The sequence below is a fragment of the Patella vulgata genome, chromosome 6 (assembly GCF_932274485.2).
Source record: "Patella vulgata chromosome 6, xgPatVulg1.2, whole genome shotgun sequence".
Classification (NCBI taxonomy): domain Eukaryota; kingdom Metazoa; phylum Mollusca; class Gastropoda; family Patellidae; genus Patella; species Patella vulgata.
In genome coordinates, this window is record NC_065884.2 from 19,896,284 (window position 1) to 19,912,046 (window position 15,763).

Below are 15,763 nucleotides of genomic sequence, written 5' to 3' on the forward strand. Positions count from 1 at the left end.
CAGGATCTCAATTTTTCACCCCATCCAAATGACTAGACACTGTTCCTTGTTAGGTCCTTCATACCACAACACTGACAAGGTGTAATCACATCAGAAGATCCAGTAATGAGACAACCATAGCTTCCAAATGTATTTATAACAAAGTGTAATATTAAGATATCAATAAAATAGACAATAACAATACCTGTAATTTAAGACGATGTGATTCTATTGGTATAATCTTTAAAACAGGTAATTCTTGTATCAGTTGTTTGGGTTTTTGACGAATCAGACAAAGTTCCTTTGTATCCCAGGCTGCACCTTCCAGATACAAACCAGTTACAAAACAACCTGAAAATATACATAATAGGTAATAATTTTATATCATAAACATTTCATAACTTCAAAATAACATTACAAGTTAGATGAGGTTTTTACGTCTCATTATTTTGAAAGCAATGTGCAGTAATTATTATATTGTGGAATAGAGAAAAGAGAGATAGGGATTGGTATATTTTTATTTTAAAAGTTTGCTTGTGTACAGTGGTCTTTACAAATGGAAGAAAAACCATGACGTTTGGCAAGCGACACTACTTGATATTTTATCTAGCAAGTGCATGATCTAACTCCTGTCACTTGCATTGATGAATGACCTTGTGATCTACACAGCACGTGCTAGACCACATGATCACTCATGTAACTTATAGAAGGGAAGATTATTGTTTTATCAATTTCAAAGTTTCTAGTTCTTGGTTATAAATGAATTAAATAATGATGTTAACACTGAGAGTAAGTGGATTATATTTTGAACACTAACCTGAATGAGCTCGTTCTGTAACATCATCAGCAGTTTGATATTGTGTAACAGATGTATATAATGTAGATTTATCAAGTGGCCAGCCATTCTTACGACATGTTGCTTGTACTAAAGCTGTTAGATATGACTCAGGTATATGTAAACCTGATAACCACATTACTGGTGGTTCACTTTCATTTACCTGGAAATAAAGAAAAATTAGGATATATCAGATAGATGACATCACAAATCAAATATTATTAGATAGATGACATCACAGGTCAGATATTACAGATAGATGATATCACAGGTCAGATATTATAGATAGATGACATCACAGGTCAGATATTATAGATAGATGACATCACAGTGCAGGCATTATTGATGGATATCACAGGCCAGATGTTATAGATAGATGACATCACAGGTCAGATATTACAGATAGATGACCTCACAGGTCAGATATTATAGATAGATGACATCACAAGTCAGATATTATTGATAGATGATATCACAGGCCAGATATTATAGATAGATGGCATCGTAGATCAGACATAACAGATAGATGACATCACCAATCAGACATTATTGATAGATGATATTACAAGTCATAACATTATAGATAGATGATATATGTTATAGATAGATAAGATGTTTATTGTATCAAAACGTCCATTAAGGGCAGCATGCATGCATACCGGTATACACTTAGACATCGTCATATACATTTAATAATACATACTAAATATAGGCAACACATACAACACATGATTTCTTTATATTATTCTCTTTATTTAGCAAATGTACATGATTTATTTGGCGTTTCGATGTTAAATTATCGATTGCAGCTGACCAAGACAATTTTTCATTTTTAGAGGACATATTTTTATCATCAGTATAGGCTGCTGATAGCAGAGGAAATATTTGTTTCATCATGACATCGTTTAGCCTTTTATGATACATAAGCATGCAGGTATAAGTGTCTAGCGTTAGTGGGAAGATTCCTAGTTCCACAATATATCCAAGGTTGGTTGACTTAAGTTGTTTGCATATTTTTATAATTAATTGGTTTAGACTCTTTAGACTAATTTTGTCCCATTTTTCAACTGCAAATTTTTTGCTGTGCAACAATTCAGCTCCCCATATATCAGAAGCATAAGTTACTATTTGTTTGATAATGGCCTGGTACAGTTTATTGTCCCCCGCCTTTCGAAGAAAGCAGGGGACTATTAAAATGGGTTCGTCCGTCTGTCTGTCTGTCTGTCCGTCTGTCTGTCTGTCCGTCTGTCTGTCCGTCTGTCCGTCTGTCTGTCCGTCACACTTTTTGGAACACAATAACTCTCTTCCTAATTGAGCTAGAATGTTCAAACTTGGTGTATGTGTTTATTAGGTCAATGCCTTGATGGAGTTCGAAGATGAGCATTTTCCGCTTAGGGTAAGCAGAGATAAGCAATTTGATTGGTTGATGCTTTGGGACACGATAACTCTCTTCCTAATTGGGCTAGAATGTTCAAACTTGGTGTATGTGTTTATTAGGTCAATGCCTTGATGGAGTTCGAAGATGAGCATTTTCCGCTTAGGGTAAGCAGAGATAAGCAATTTGATTGGTTGATGCTTTGGGACACGATAACTTTTAATTGAGCTAGAATGTTCAAACTTGGTGTATGTGTTGATTAGGTCAATGCCTTGATGGAGTTCGAAGATGAGCATTTGCTGCTTAGGGTAAGCAGAGATAAGCAATTTGATTGGTTGATACTTTGGGGCACGATAACTCTCTTCCTAATTGAGCTAGAATGTTCAAACTTGGTGTATGTGTTGATTAGGTCAATGCCTTGATGGAGTTCGAAGATGAGCATTTTCCGCTTAGGGTAAGCAGAGATAAGCAATTTGATTGGTTGATGCTTTGGGACCTGATAACTTTAGTTCTAATTAAAAGGGAGAGTGAGGACACTTGGTGTATAGCTTTATTATATCAATACCTTGACTAAGTCTCGATAATGAGCATTTTCTGCTTAGGGTAAGCAGAGCGATAAGCAATTTGATTGGCCGAGACTTTGGAACACATTAACTCCTTTTCTAATTGAGCTAGAATGTTCAAACTTGGTGTAGGTGTTTATTAGGTTAATGTCTTGATGGAGTTCGAAGATGAGCATTTTGTGCTTAGGTTAAGCAGAGATAAGCAATTTGATTGGTCGAGACTTTAGAACACAATAACTCTCATTCTAGTTGAGTTAGAATGTTCACACTTGGCATAGGTGGCTATTAGGTGAATGCCTTGATGGAGTGTGAAGATGAGAATTTTTTGCTTAGAGTAAGCAGGGATAAGCAATTTGATTGGTTGATGCTTTGGGACACGATAACTTTAGATCTAATTAAGTGAGAGTGAGGACACTTGGTGTATAGCTTTATTATATCATTACCTTGACTAAGTTTGATAATGAGTATTTTCTGCTGTCATGTCATGGCTGAGTTCAATTATTAACATTGGTCGATGCTTTGGGTCAAGATAACTTTGATTCTATCTGATAGAGAGTGCTGAAACTTAGTGTATAATTTGATTGCTCGATACTTTTGAAAAAAATAAATGTGCGATTAATTAACGTGTCATCTATTTATTTTGGGATTTCGGCGGGGGACATCAGCCTCACTGTTGGCTTGTTTATTTCTGATACTGTACCAGGCTCTTTTCCCCCCAAGTCTGACATGGCCTGTTTAAAACTAGAGTTATTGGATATACACCCAGATACACACGTATTTATATTTTCCATGTTATGAATTCCAATATGGAACCTTTCATAATTTTATTTCTTATTATTAGAGAAGAGCATTATTTTTAATTTATCTGTGTTTACGTCTAATTTCAGCAAAGAGAAGGTGACAAATTTTGGTATTATCTAGAGTGGGTGCATCATTATCAGAATTGGTCAAATAAGTGTGAAGATCATTAATATAAATATTGAAGAGGGTTGGACTTAGAACACAGCCTTGTTTTACACCCATTTTTGAAACTATTGAGTCAGAAAGCCCATCGGTAGTTTTGATGCGATACAAGTTGTTTTTATACATTGAGTATATGAGGTTAAATACATTACCAGAGAGGTTATGTTTTAGAAATTTCAGAAATAGACCTTTTTGCCAGATATTGTCAAAAGCTTTGGAGGAATCCACAAAACATTTATGTTTGTTTATTAAGGTTTTCAGAATAAAAACATTGTCCACCCACTGTTCTGTGGTTTTGTCTTACACTGCACTGAGCTATGTCAATATGGAAAGAAAACTTAGGCAACTCACAAGGGCAATTTACCCCTATAGTTGTTTGTGTCAAGTTTGTCTCCTTTTTTATAAATTGGTATGATAAAAGATTCACTCCATGATTGACCAGGTTTTGAACTCTTTAATGAATGTACCTGACTTAAGTATTAGATTAAAGAGTTTAAAAAACTGGTCAATCATATATTCATCGGATGTAATTAGCATTTCATTTAAATTTAGATCTGGGCCATTGGCTTTTTTCTTCTAATTTTTTTTTAAAGCTGTGGATATCTCTTCAACTGATATTGCTTGATTTATTTTACAATTTATTAAAATGGAGGAGTTTATGTATTCTATTACATAAGTAGGTCAGATTTTATAGACGTGCGAGGTCACAATCAGTAATTATAGATGAATAAAACCAAAGATCAGATATTATAGATAGATGACATACCAGATTATGTGTTCTATGATATAAGCAGGTCTGATCACAGATATTATAGATAAATGACATCACAGATTACACATTATAGAAAAGTGACATTGTAAGCCAGAAGTTATAGACTGATCGCATGTTAGATAAGATAATATAGATCTATTATGTCATAGATTAAGTTAGATAGACATCACCATAGATCAGATATTATAGAAAGATGACTAAGTTCAAGGTTCACTTACCCAGAAATTATACTGTTTATATCTTCTCTCAAAGTGAATCATCCAATTTCCTAGTGATTTCAATGTATCAGGTGCCAAGCGTCTCCATATCGCAGGAATTTGTCCATTGAATAATGCTCTGGCCACTTCATCTAATTCACTGCTCATTCCAACTTCACCAGCCAAAGCCTGTTGTAGAACAAATAAAAGTATTGACACCATGAATTATTCCTCCACAAATGTATGTATCTGAGACATTCAATCAAAGCACAGTGTTGTTCAATTAAAAGTGTTTGTGAGAAATACCATCTCTTTGGGGTAAAGATTCAATCAGATAAGAGACCTTCCTGACTTTCCGAGAATAAAATACAATCATCTTAAATCAAAAAGTTCTCAATCTTTAGTATTCACTCTATAGTATGTGTTGCTACATATGTCAATCAAAAGATGCATGCATGTCAAGTAATAACAAAAAATAAAATTTTATTCATGTGTCATGTTTTTATCAAATGAAGATATCTCTTTGATCAATTAGTTAAGATCTTTGGACAAAAAATAATACTTCAGGCAATAAAACAAAGACAACACACAATAAAATAATATCTTAAATAAAACATCTCATTATCATTACTAGATAAAGACAAGGACACTAGACAATGTGGGAGAAGTAGGTTTATGTATAATTCATGAAAATAAGCAAAAGCAGTGAGGTTGAAGAAAATCACAAAATGCATGCATTGATTCGTACAATTATTCTAATCGGTTTACCACTGTCTGGCAATTCCAATTTGAATTTAATTATAACTTGAATTAATGTTTTTTTGATTGTTACATGTACAGCTAGATTGATGTATGAAAAATTATGAACAATGGTTAGTGAAATACTTTGGTTTAATATACTATAAAAAAAGATTATTATAAAAGTATGCAAAACAAAGACGAAGGCCGCCAGGGCACACAATCATTTTATCATCTTTTTAGATCTGTTTTTTTTTTTGCTTTGATAGATTATACAAAATCTATCTATAAATAATATATTGAGTTAATTATATAAATAATTAAAGGAATGAAGGTAACATTTTCCATTGTTGTGCAATAACCAATTTTGTCATAATCTTTTTTTAAGACTTCTGCATTTAAATAAGGCTTTATAACGGGTTAATTATAAAGACAATTTCTGCAATCCTATTTAAATATTTTGCTGATAAGACTAGAACAAAAAAAAATTTTGATCGTAATAGAACTTTCTTAAAGGACAATATTGGTGTCAGTCATTTTCACATATATGATAGAGCTGGTTAAACATGTTCCAAATATAATTTTAACACAGAGATATCATTGCTACGATAGATGTGTTATGAAGATTTCAAGAAATGGAAGTGACGAACGCAAAAGGAAAACACAAGTTATCCTTCTATATAACTGAATGAAATGGCAATTGATAACATCGATATGAGCAAATATCGAAAGGAACTGAGATCCTGTGTTATAAACTTACATTTCAAGTTTCAACAAAATCGGATAAAAATTGTGACCTCTATAGGGTCCACAACCTTGATATACCATATTTTTACGCTATTTGAGAACGAATGGCGGCCATTTTGTCTGTCAATTTTGGGCCGATTTTCACGAAATTCGAACTCAACCTTCCTTGGGGTGTAACGGTGATATAATAATACGTTTTTTTTAAATCGGATAAAAATTATGACCTCTATAGGGTCCACAAGCTAAAAACGTGATTTTTCGTACAATCAGGGGCCATAATCCATGAAGTTTCGATCCGATACATGCCAATATCGAAAGCAGCCGAGATCTTTTGGGGATAAACCTATATTTCAAGTTTCGTCAAAATCGGATAAGAATTGTGACCTGTAGAGAGTCCACAAACAATTGTGGACGGACGGACAGGGGCGACGGCATAATACATCCACATGAAAATGTGGGCGTATAAAAAAGTAATTGATCATAATGTCACTAGATAAGGGGAAATGGGGGAGAGAGAGAAATGGGGTTCAACGTCTTCTCGACACAAACTAGGTCATTTGGGGACAAATGAAATGAAATGAAATGGGGTTTAATGTCCTACTGTTCCGCTCCCCATTTGGGGACAACCATATGGTTTAATTTTATTTCAATAATTCGCTTGCGCGTAGGGGTCTTTAGCAGTGGGAGGAAACCGGAGGACCCGGAGAAAACCAACGAGGTTGGACAGGCGACCCAACTCCTTGTCACGTACAACGGGAGATTCGACACCACGCCAGTTGACTCAATGACAGGCCTTATGATACAGCTAACCATTCGGTCGTCCAACCCCCCAGGGAAAAATGGAAAAATAGAAATAGTCCATACATATTCCCTTGTTTTTAATCATTCTATACTTAATAAGAACATGGTAATGCACAGACATTTCTATTTTTCTCGTTTTCTCTTATCCAGTAAAAGTTAATTATTTTCATAACGCATCCATCGTAGCAATTATCTCTGTGTTAAAATTATATGTTGAACCAGTTCCATCACATATGTAATAATGACTGACACCAATATTGTCCTTTAAAACTAAGGAAATAGTCATGCCATTGATTGTATCTAGAATCTGCAAAGAAAATCTTTTTCATCTAGTGGATACTATTGCATAAGTAAAAAAAATTCTGTCCATGTAGGCCTATGTAATATTGTAATACTTACTCTTTTCAGTGTACCTAATGATCTCCTCATTCTAATAATAAGTTTATCAAATCTTTCCAATTCTTGTAATAATACAACAGTTGTAGGTGAAATTTCTAAACCAAACTTCTTTCGGATTTTATCTAAATCGAATTCTTCAGGTAAACGATTTAGAACATCTGTTGCTATTTTATCTATAAATTCTTCACGGCTGATTCCACCACCAGTTTCACCTGATAAAATAGAAACAAATTTCATCGTAATATATCACTCCTCTACTATTCATCATCAAATTAATACTCAACATTTAATATCCCATTCACTAACTGTGGATGTGTTAACAATACATTTTTCCTGCTCAAGAAACCGATTCCATATCTTGAATTGGCCACACTTTAAAAACCAGTATTGTTGAACCAAAAAGTGACATGGAATTAATGAAAATGGTTTGAATCATTATGATCACTGCCATACAGAAATGACATTAATATAACATTAATTTGAATATTTCTTCTTCAATCATTATGTAATGGAAGGATGTCCGTATGATACATTCCTGTGAATCAGCATCGGAGTTCTTCACATACTATCATCTCTAGATGCCAAATTTCAAATACTTGGCAGTAATGAATTCAAAATCATGAACAATGAAAAGCTGGAGATGTTTTATATTTCTCATCTGAGGTGTTCACACAGCCAGAGAGAGAGAGAGAGAGAGAGAGAAATGGGATTTAATGTCCACTCAACACAAACACTAGGTCATTTCTGGGCTTACATCTGGTTCATTTCCATTTCAATAATGCTCTTGCACGTAGGATAGGAGTCTTCTTGAAGTGGGAGGAAACCAGAGGACTTGGAGACACCCACAAGGTTGGACAGGCGGTCCAACTCCTTGTCACGTACAAGCAAGGAATCGAAACCATGCCACTTGACTCAATGACAGACCTTATGATACAACACACACCTGTTAACCATTCACCGCCCCCCCCCAATCCCCCACACTCCTTTCACAAAGCCAACAATTTTTATTGTACTATTGCATTCAAGGATTAACACTCTTGATTTAATGGTAAACATTTTAATTACCTGTTTGAGGTTGTAATTCTACTAAATGTGACCACATATCTCTAGCAGCCTGTGTATAATAACCTATCTCAGCATTTGGATGTAAACCAAACACTTCTGGTGTATTGGCCAATGGTAGTGATTCAATATAGTCTGAAATAAACATAATTTTATGAATGATAAGAATTCATCATACAAGAACTATTCTTGTAAAACATTTTCTCTGATCGATATTTTATACTTTTCTTTATTTTTCTATACAGAATTTAGCATATGATATTAATTAGAAGAGATAAAGAATAAAGAATATTTAAGAATATTCACATAACTTAAGATTTTGAAGTTCTCACTTTAGATCGCACCAATTGTATTTAAGAATAGAGAACATGTGAAACAATAAATGCCCCACCCTTTCATTAGGAACCAGTGGCACAATCATGGTTTATACCATATCATTAATGCCCATGACTAAAAAAGGCAACCCAATAACATTTGGGAGACAATCACATGTTATTGGACATCAAAGATGACATCAACAACAATGGTTATACCATAAATAACACATATCTCTACCAAAAAAGTATAGTCAACTAAAGAATAAAAAACTTTCATTCATAATTATATACTCTATATATTAGATAAGAAATGTTGACTTTCGTTCTTACCAACATAGTTATCTCTGGGTCCATTCTCTGGTATTTTATAATCAACCTCTTCATTATGATAGAAATGGAAGGGTTGGAAAGTATCAAAGATAAAATCTCCCATATATTCATCCATATATGTTCTTAATACACGACGATCAAAATCATCAATTGCTCGGCCACCATACATAACCTATTGAAATACAAAAACTTTTGTAAATATATCATAAAATATTTTGTTTAATAACAGAACTCATAAAAAGACTCTTTCACAAAATACATGAATTCCGTTTTCATTCTAGAACAGGAATTCCCCAAAGCAAATGCCTTCCTAATTTCAACATGTCATCTTCCAATCACATACAGGAACTAAAGATTTTCCCCCCATATTTTATTGTTTTCAATCAACTGCCATAATGAAAACTTACCTTTTTAATAAGAAATACACTTCTTAAAGATACATTATGGGAGATAAGATAGAGAGCTGCAGCTCTTAATAGTTAAAAGCTAGATAATGTAAAGGGAATTTGCTGAAAATTTCAGTTAAATTGACCCACTCTGAACAGAGAATTTAGCGATTGAATTTTTGGCCTAGCCTCAATCATCATCACTAAATTCGGTACGATAAAAAACATAATCTCAATTATCCATTTCATGATTAAATCATGAATGAAAGTTGAGTAGCAAATCAGATCCTAATCCAGTAAATATCGCAGGCTAGCAATGACATCGAGATTTGATTATGGTCTGGATAAGTTAATTAATGTCTAATTAATAATTTAGATAACATTTCAGGCCTAAAGAAAGACCTGCAATTGGCAGATTTAGCTCTTGCATAATGTATGTTTAAGAACAAAAAATTATGTTCTAACAATAGCAACAATTTAACTTTTTTTATTCAAAGTGCTGTAAAAGAAAACTTACTTCTCCTATGAGATATTTTAAACTAGCCCATGGTATCTTAACTTCTCCCTGCTCCTCAGATTTAGTCAGGTACGTGTTTAATATCTGCATACACACACGGAAATCAGATTCGTTAAAATCATATGATACATTCCATCCGATTTTACCATACTTTCTTCTCTCTTGTACCACAGCATGGAAGAATGCCAGACCAAATACAAGAGATGTAAAGGCAGGATGCGTACATTCTGATAAAGCTGTAGCAGGAATCTTGTGATATGTACTACGTAGATTTAATTTCAAACCATTGGGCGGCTCAGTTACAACCTAAAAATATAAAAAAATGTACAGGGTATGAATGAAAGGCACATTATACTTTTCCATTTTTTGTATATATCCATGTTCTTGATCATGGTCATTCTGTGTAATTGTTCAAAGTAAAATAATACTAAGTGGCGAAAATCTATTTATTTGTCACCCATTGAAGGTTTTTATGGAGCTAAATATATTTAGATCCAAATAATGTGTGGAAATGGATTGATTAGTGATGACTTATTGTTAATTTTTTGTTTGGAATGATTGAGCTGAAGTTGTTTTGTTTACTATTTTAGTTTTATTTTTGGTTTTAACCGTTGACTGTTAGACATATATTTAGTTGTATCTTTCAGATAATCAGATTAATTTCAACTGATAACCAAATAAATCCAATTTTAGAAACTGGTTGATTTTTACAAGATTAGAGAAGTGATGAATTCGAGTAAATTAAATAACATCATTTGAAGTAATATTACATACCTTGAGTGAACGCTGAAGTATACCAATAGGGAATCTTGGTGTCGGATCAGTTGTCAACCAAAGACGGAAATCGGGATGTGGTTTATTCAACTTTTCTAGATGTTTTTCTAATTCACGTAACCAATTTACTAACAGATGACAATTCTGTAACATCAACCATTGACCACGTGCTATTGCTGTTTCTAAAAGTTGGAGAGCAACCTGAAACAAAATCAGAATTAGTCAATTGTTGACACCATTATAGCATCTTTCAGAACAACATAAGCGATTAGTGTACATTGTGTAATTTTTGCTGATTGTTTGCATGGGTTATCCTTAAGATTCAGATCATTCATGACATAATTCATTTTTTATTTCAATTGGCCTTAATATTTCTGTTTCTTAGAATAATATTAATAAATAAATATCTGTTCCCCATTTCTGTTTGTCTGAATAAAGAAATTTGTTTCAATTAAAACAAAAAATGTTTATTTCTACTTGTTCAGAATTCTAAATGGTAGGTTTTGTTTATGTTAAAATCAAATTTGTAAACAGCAAGAAATCTCTTTTTGTTTCTATATACATAGCCCTGCAAAGATTTTATATTGAAAATGTAAGATGCATAACAAAAACAATTCTTATAATAATTAAAACCTATAATTAAAACCTATAATTAAAACCTATTTTCCTATTTTTCAGTTTCACAACGGTCTGCACAAAGTGAAAGAGTTTAAAAATTTCAGAGAAACTCATTTACCTGTTCTTGCCCTTGTCCCATGGATAAAAATTTCAGCTTATTTGTTCCAAATTCCAGTCTTTCTGCTAGTTTCATCAAATCGCTTGCAGGATCCGACCCAGGACTCAATATAAACACTATTGGCGACATCGGCGTACTCTGTTCAAATATACTCTCAAAACTAATAATAGGTGGTGTTACATACTTCTCTCCCATCACCTGAGTAACATATTCGGTTACTGCCCTATAGATACGATCTATACGGAAACAACGTAATAGTTTTAATCGTTGAAAGGGTGATAAAACTTCTTCATATCTTCCCGGGAAAGGTTGAGATTCTGGAGTATCATGATCATACCACTGAAATGAACAAATATATCAAATTCCTCTTTCAGAAGTTTCTTACTATTAAAGGAATCTTGAAAAAATTTTATTGAGGAGGAAAAAGTGAGAATTGTGTTGGTGTTAGTGGTGTCCTTAGATATCTAAGTAGAAACATAGTCTTAATTATCAGAGTAGAAAACATAGCCTTAGCCATCTGAGTAGAAAATTTTCAAAAAATAGTCAATAATCAAATATATACAAAATCTTTATGTTTACCTCTTTCCAAACCTTCTCATTCTTTTCTATATCATCTAATAGAGTTCCAAATTTATCTGAAAATTCTGTAGCCAAGCGAGTGCAGTCCTCCCACCCTGCATCCGGCAGCCAACCAAAAGGTTTCTTTCGCTTGCTCTTCTCTAAAGCAATATTACCCTGAAATTAGATTTTAAGATACTGTAGGCTTCTTCATTTTGCATAACTTTCAAGCATTTAAAATTTGATCTTCAGGGTAGTAACACATACACTATTTAAGTAATATTGGAGCATTAATTCATAATATATGACAAGTCTATTATTCCACAGACATATATATCGTATATACACTATCATTGGACTATAACATCACTATACAATTACTAAGGCAGGTGTCTCATATAAATGTTATCTTATTGTAATATGCTTTATATTTAGGTAAAGGAAACGACTTTATAAGTTGTAAAACTTGGGTTTCATCCTATTGTCATTCAATGAACAATAAAATATGTTTAAACTAAACTAAACTATAAGCTTATAGTGACATTTATTCTTAAAATGTACTGAAGAGGGGTTTAACATCTTACTTTTCTGCACCAGAGAGAGAGAGAAATGGGGTTTAACGTCCACTCGACACAAACTAGTTTTCTGCACCAACCGGGATAATAAAGACAGGCATACACCATACAGTGTACTCTTCTTTTAATTCCAACAGACAAGGGTTCTTTTCTAAGAACATAGTATAGAGTACATTGGTCGATGTTGTCCCAGGTATTTATTCATGAAATACAAATTCTTGATAAAAGGTAAATATTAGAAATGTCTTACCTTGATGAAGAAGTCCAGTTCATCTTGAACAACATTATTTTGATCTTGTTCTAATTTAATGGTAATTTGTAGTGAGAAGAGTAGTTTGTGTTTCTCAAATATACCTAGCAAAAATAAATAAATAACATTAATAAATACTTATAATATCAATTGGACATTTTTAAAATTAACCATAGAAGTTACAAGTCTTATAGTAGGGATTAATATTTTACACACTGATGCTTTAATCTAACTTAATTATCTTGATGAAGGCATCACTTAGAAATACCATTCTACCATGTATTATACACCTCAGAGTTTATCATTCAGTAAATCTACCCTAACTGCTGTATTAAGACTTAAGTTCACTTCAGGTTGAATTTTCCTACTTTCTGTTAAAGCTACAAGGTATTTCTAGTCACTGTTGTCTTAATCTTTTTATATAATATCCTTTATATTTGTTACATATTAATCGATTGGTTGTTAAAGTACATATTAACCAATAGTAATTTGACACAGAAAATATTGTGTAGTCAAGCTAGGCTTGTTTCAAAAGTCAAATTTAAGAAGCAGACTGAAAAACATTTAAGATAATTTGCCCTAAAGATACATTATGTAAGATTTAGATAAAGAACTAGCCATTCTTGCTATAATAGTTCGAAAGAAGATGATGTAAAATGAATAATTTGAAAATTTCATTCAAATTACTCTATTGCAAGCGAAGACATTAGCCTTTGAAGGTTTGACAGACGTGTGCAATAATTTCAACCACTGTACTGGTTGATCGAAGCTAAGTCTCGGTCTTCCATATTTGATTAAATCAAAGTATCGCTGAACCATTCTAATCTATTTAATATCGGAGAAATCTGATGCCATCGAGAGTTGATTAAGGCCTGGATCAGTTAATTAATGTCTAATTAATACTTTAAAAAACATTTCAGGCCTAAAGAAAGACCTGCAATAGGCAGATTTAGCTCTTGCATAATGCATGTTTAAACTTATGTAAAATATTTCCATTCTAACTAAAATATTAATTTTACAAAAACTGACACAAGGCAATGCCTAAAGAGAAGTACATAATTACAGTCTATCCTAAATGTTCTTGACTACCATATAATGAATTAATAAAGTTTGTTCTTACCAGTACATCCATAATTATAGACGTTATGTGTTAGAGTTTCCATGATATTCTTTAACCTCTTGTGTAATATTGAGTCTGGTAAACTCTTTTTCAGAGAAAATTCAAATACATCAAGATATGAAGCTAAGGAATACTGGTACATTGTATTGACTAGCGACATTTCCGCCAAGACGAAAAACAAGATGGCTCCACGCTTAGCTGCAGGTCGATATCCATCACGAAGTTTCTCGATATCGATTGCTGTTTTAGCTCCTAATTTTAATTTTTCTGATACCTACAACAAAATAAAATAGAAGAATTAAAATTTCATTTAAATAAGTGTAAAAAAGCATGTGTATTGTTGGGGGAAACACCGAAACCTATTTGTATCAACTTTAACATTTTCATAACAACAAGATCTCAAGATTTCAATGCTTGTAAAAACTAAACCAAACCAAAACAACCAATTCAACATTTTGTAAATTTCAGATAATCAATCTGAATTAAAGCAAACTGAAAATGGACATTTTAAAGTATTGCCAAAGAATCTTTACAACATTGGACACAAAAATTTACCTCTGAGGCTTTTGTCTTTGTTTCTTCCAGCGTTTCGACCAACTCAACGTTATCCAACATGTTACCCTGGGATGTAGCCAGTTCTCGTAATAACGAATCTTCTAAATCTTTTAACAGACGTTTATTAACACTGGTTTCTTGAATTAATCTTTCACGTTGTTCTTCTAACTCTTTACGTTCAAACTTAACGATAACACTCAGTAACTGATCTTCTAAACCCTAATGACAAAAGAAAATGTATGTTTTAGAAACAATAAAATAAAACCAAGTATGAACAATCAAAGAAAAGGAAATTAACATATGCTATCTTTTGTTATGATCTATGTTAACATGTGTAATGTGTAATAGAATTTTGTCCAGTCAATGCCATTTCCATCTAATCTTCTTCAAATTTCAACTGCCAAAGAGATCATTTAATAAGTTACAACTTCATACTAAAATGTACAACAGATCTATTTTAGTTGTATACTTTTAAAGACATAATGAGAAAATTCATAAATAAAAGTTTGTACCTTTAATGTTACTGTATAGTTAATAACCATAGATTTGCCAAAAATATTTGGTCCATATTTCGGGTTCGATAATTTAGTATTGAGATAAAGACGGAAGTTGGGATCGTAATCCACCTCTTTATCTCCTAACATAACAAACTCACGACCTTGAGCACCTGTAAATAATAGCACAAGACTTGAACTAGATCAGATTTAAAACTAATACAAATAATCAAATGTAACTAGCAATTACATATCACACCAATTTGATCATCTTCTCCGGGAATACCTATAAAAACTTCCCTTCTTATTTTTCAGGGAAAAAGACTAATTTAAAAACATAAAGTATTTGGTTGTGCTGTTTAAAAGCTTTTAGTTACAAAATTCTAAGTTTTGAAATTTTAAACAAACATATTCTTGTGATCCAAGTTGCTATTTATTTTTCAAGACAGCTGAAAAACAGATAATCAAATTGGTCCGGCCTTATCTAATTATGTCCTGTTATTGTTTGTTGTGCAGTTTTCAAAACTGTATTAATCCCATTCTACACACAGAGATCCATCTACTTCATACTTCGAGAATAAATCTCTGTCCTGAATTAGTATATTGTTTTGTAATGGGGTTCTATTGTTCTATACTCCGTTTCACATCTGCCATACTCCAAAGACTAAATAAACCTATTCAATTCTATTAAATGGCGGGGGAAACAGAATAAATACTTCT

The 15,763-nt window shown here is 32.7% G+C and overlaps 1 protein-coding gene across 1 annotated transcript in view; it reads right to left on the reverse strand.

Annotated features, from left to right (window-relative positions):
* LOC126823476 (dynein axonemal heavy chain 10) overlaps positions 1-15,763 on the reverse strand; it is a 60,082-nt gene that overhangs the window by 2,057 nt on the left and 42,262 nt on the right. The window contains exons 58-71 of the mRNA XM_050552343.2: positions 15,062-15,216; positions 14,550-14,768; positions 13,995-14,268; positions 12,875-12,978; positions 12,071-12,226; positions 11,492-11,830; positions 10,756-10,956; positions 9,982-10,287; positions 9,079-9,250; positions 8,435-8,566; positions 7,370-7,581; positions 4,706-4,873; positions 797-977; positions 185-330 (exon numbers count right to left, since the gene is read on the reverse strand). Coding sequence (XP_050408300.1) covers positions 185-330; positions 797-977; positions 4,706-4,873; positions 7,370-7,581; positions 8,435-8,566; positions 9,079-9,250; positions 9,982-10,287; positions 10,756-10,956; positions 11,492-11,830; positions 12,071-12,226; positions 12,875-12,978; positions 13,995-14,268; positions 14,550-14,768; positions 15,062-15,216 — 2,765 coding nt within the window. The remainder of the gene's footprint in view (positions 1-184; positions 331-796; positions 978-4,705; positions 4,874-7,369; positions 7,582-8,434; positions 8,567-9,078; positions 9,251-9,981; positions 10,288-10,755; positions 10,957-11,491; positions 11,831-12,070; positions 12,227-12,874; positions 12,979-13,994; positions 14,269-14,549; positions 14,769-15,061; positions 15,217-15,763) is intronic.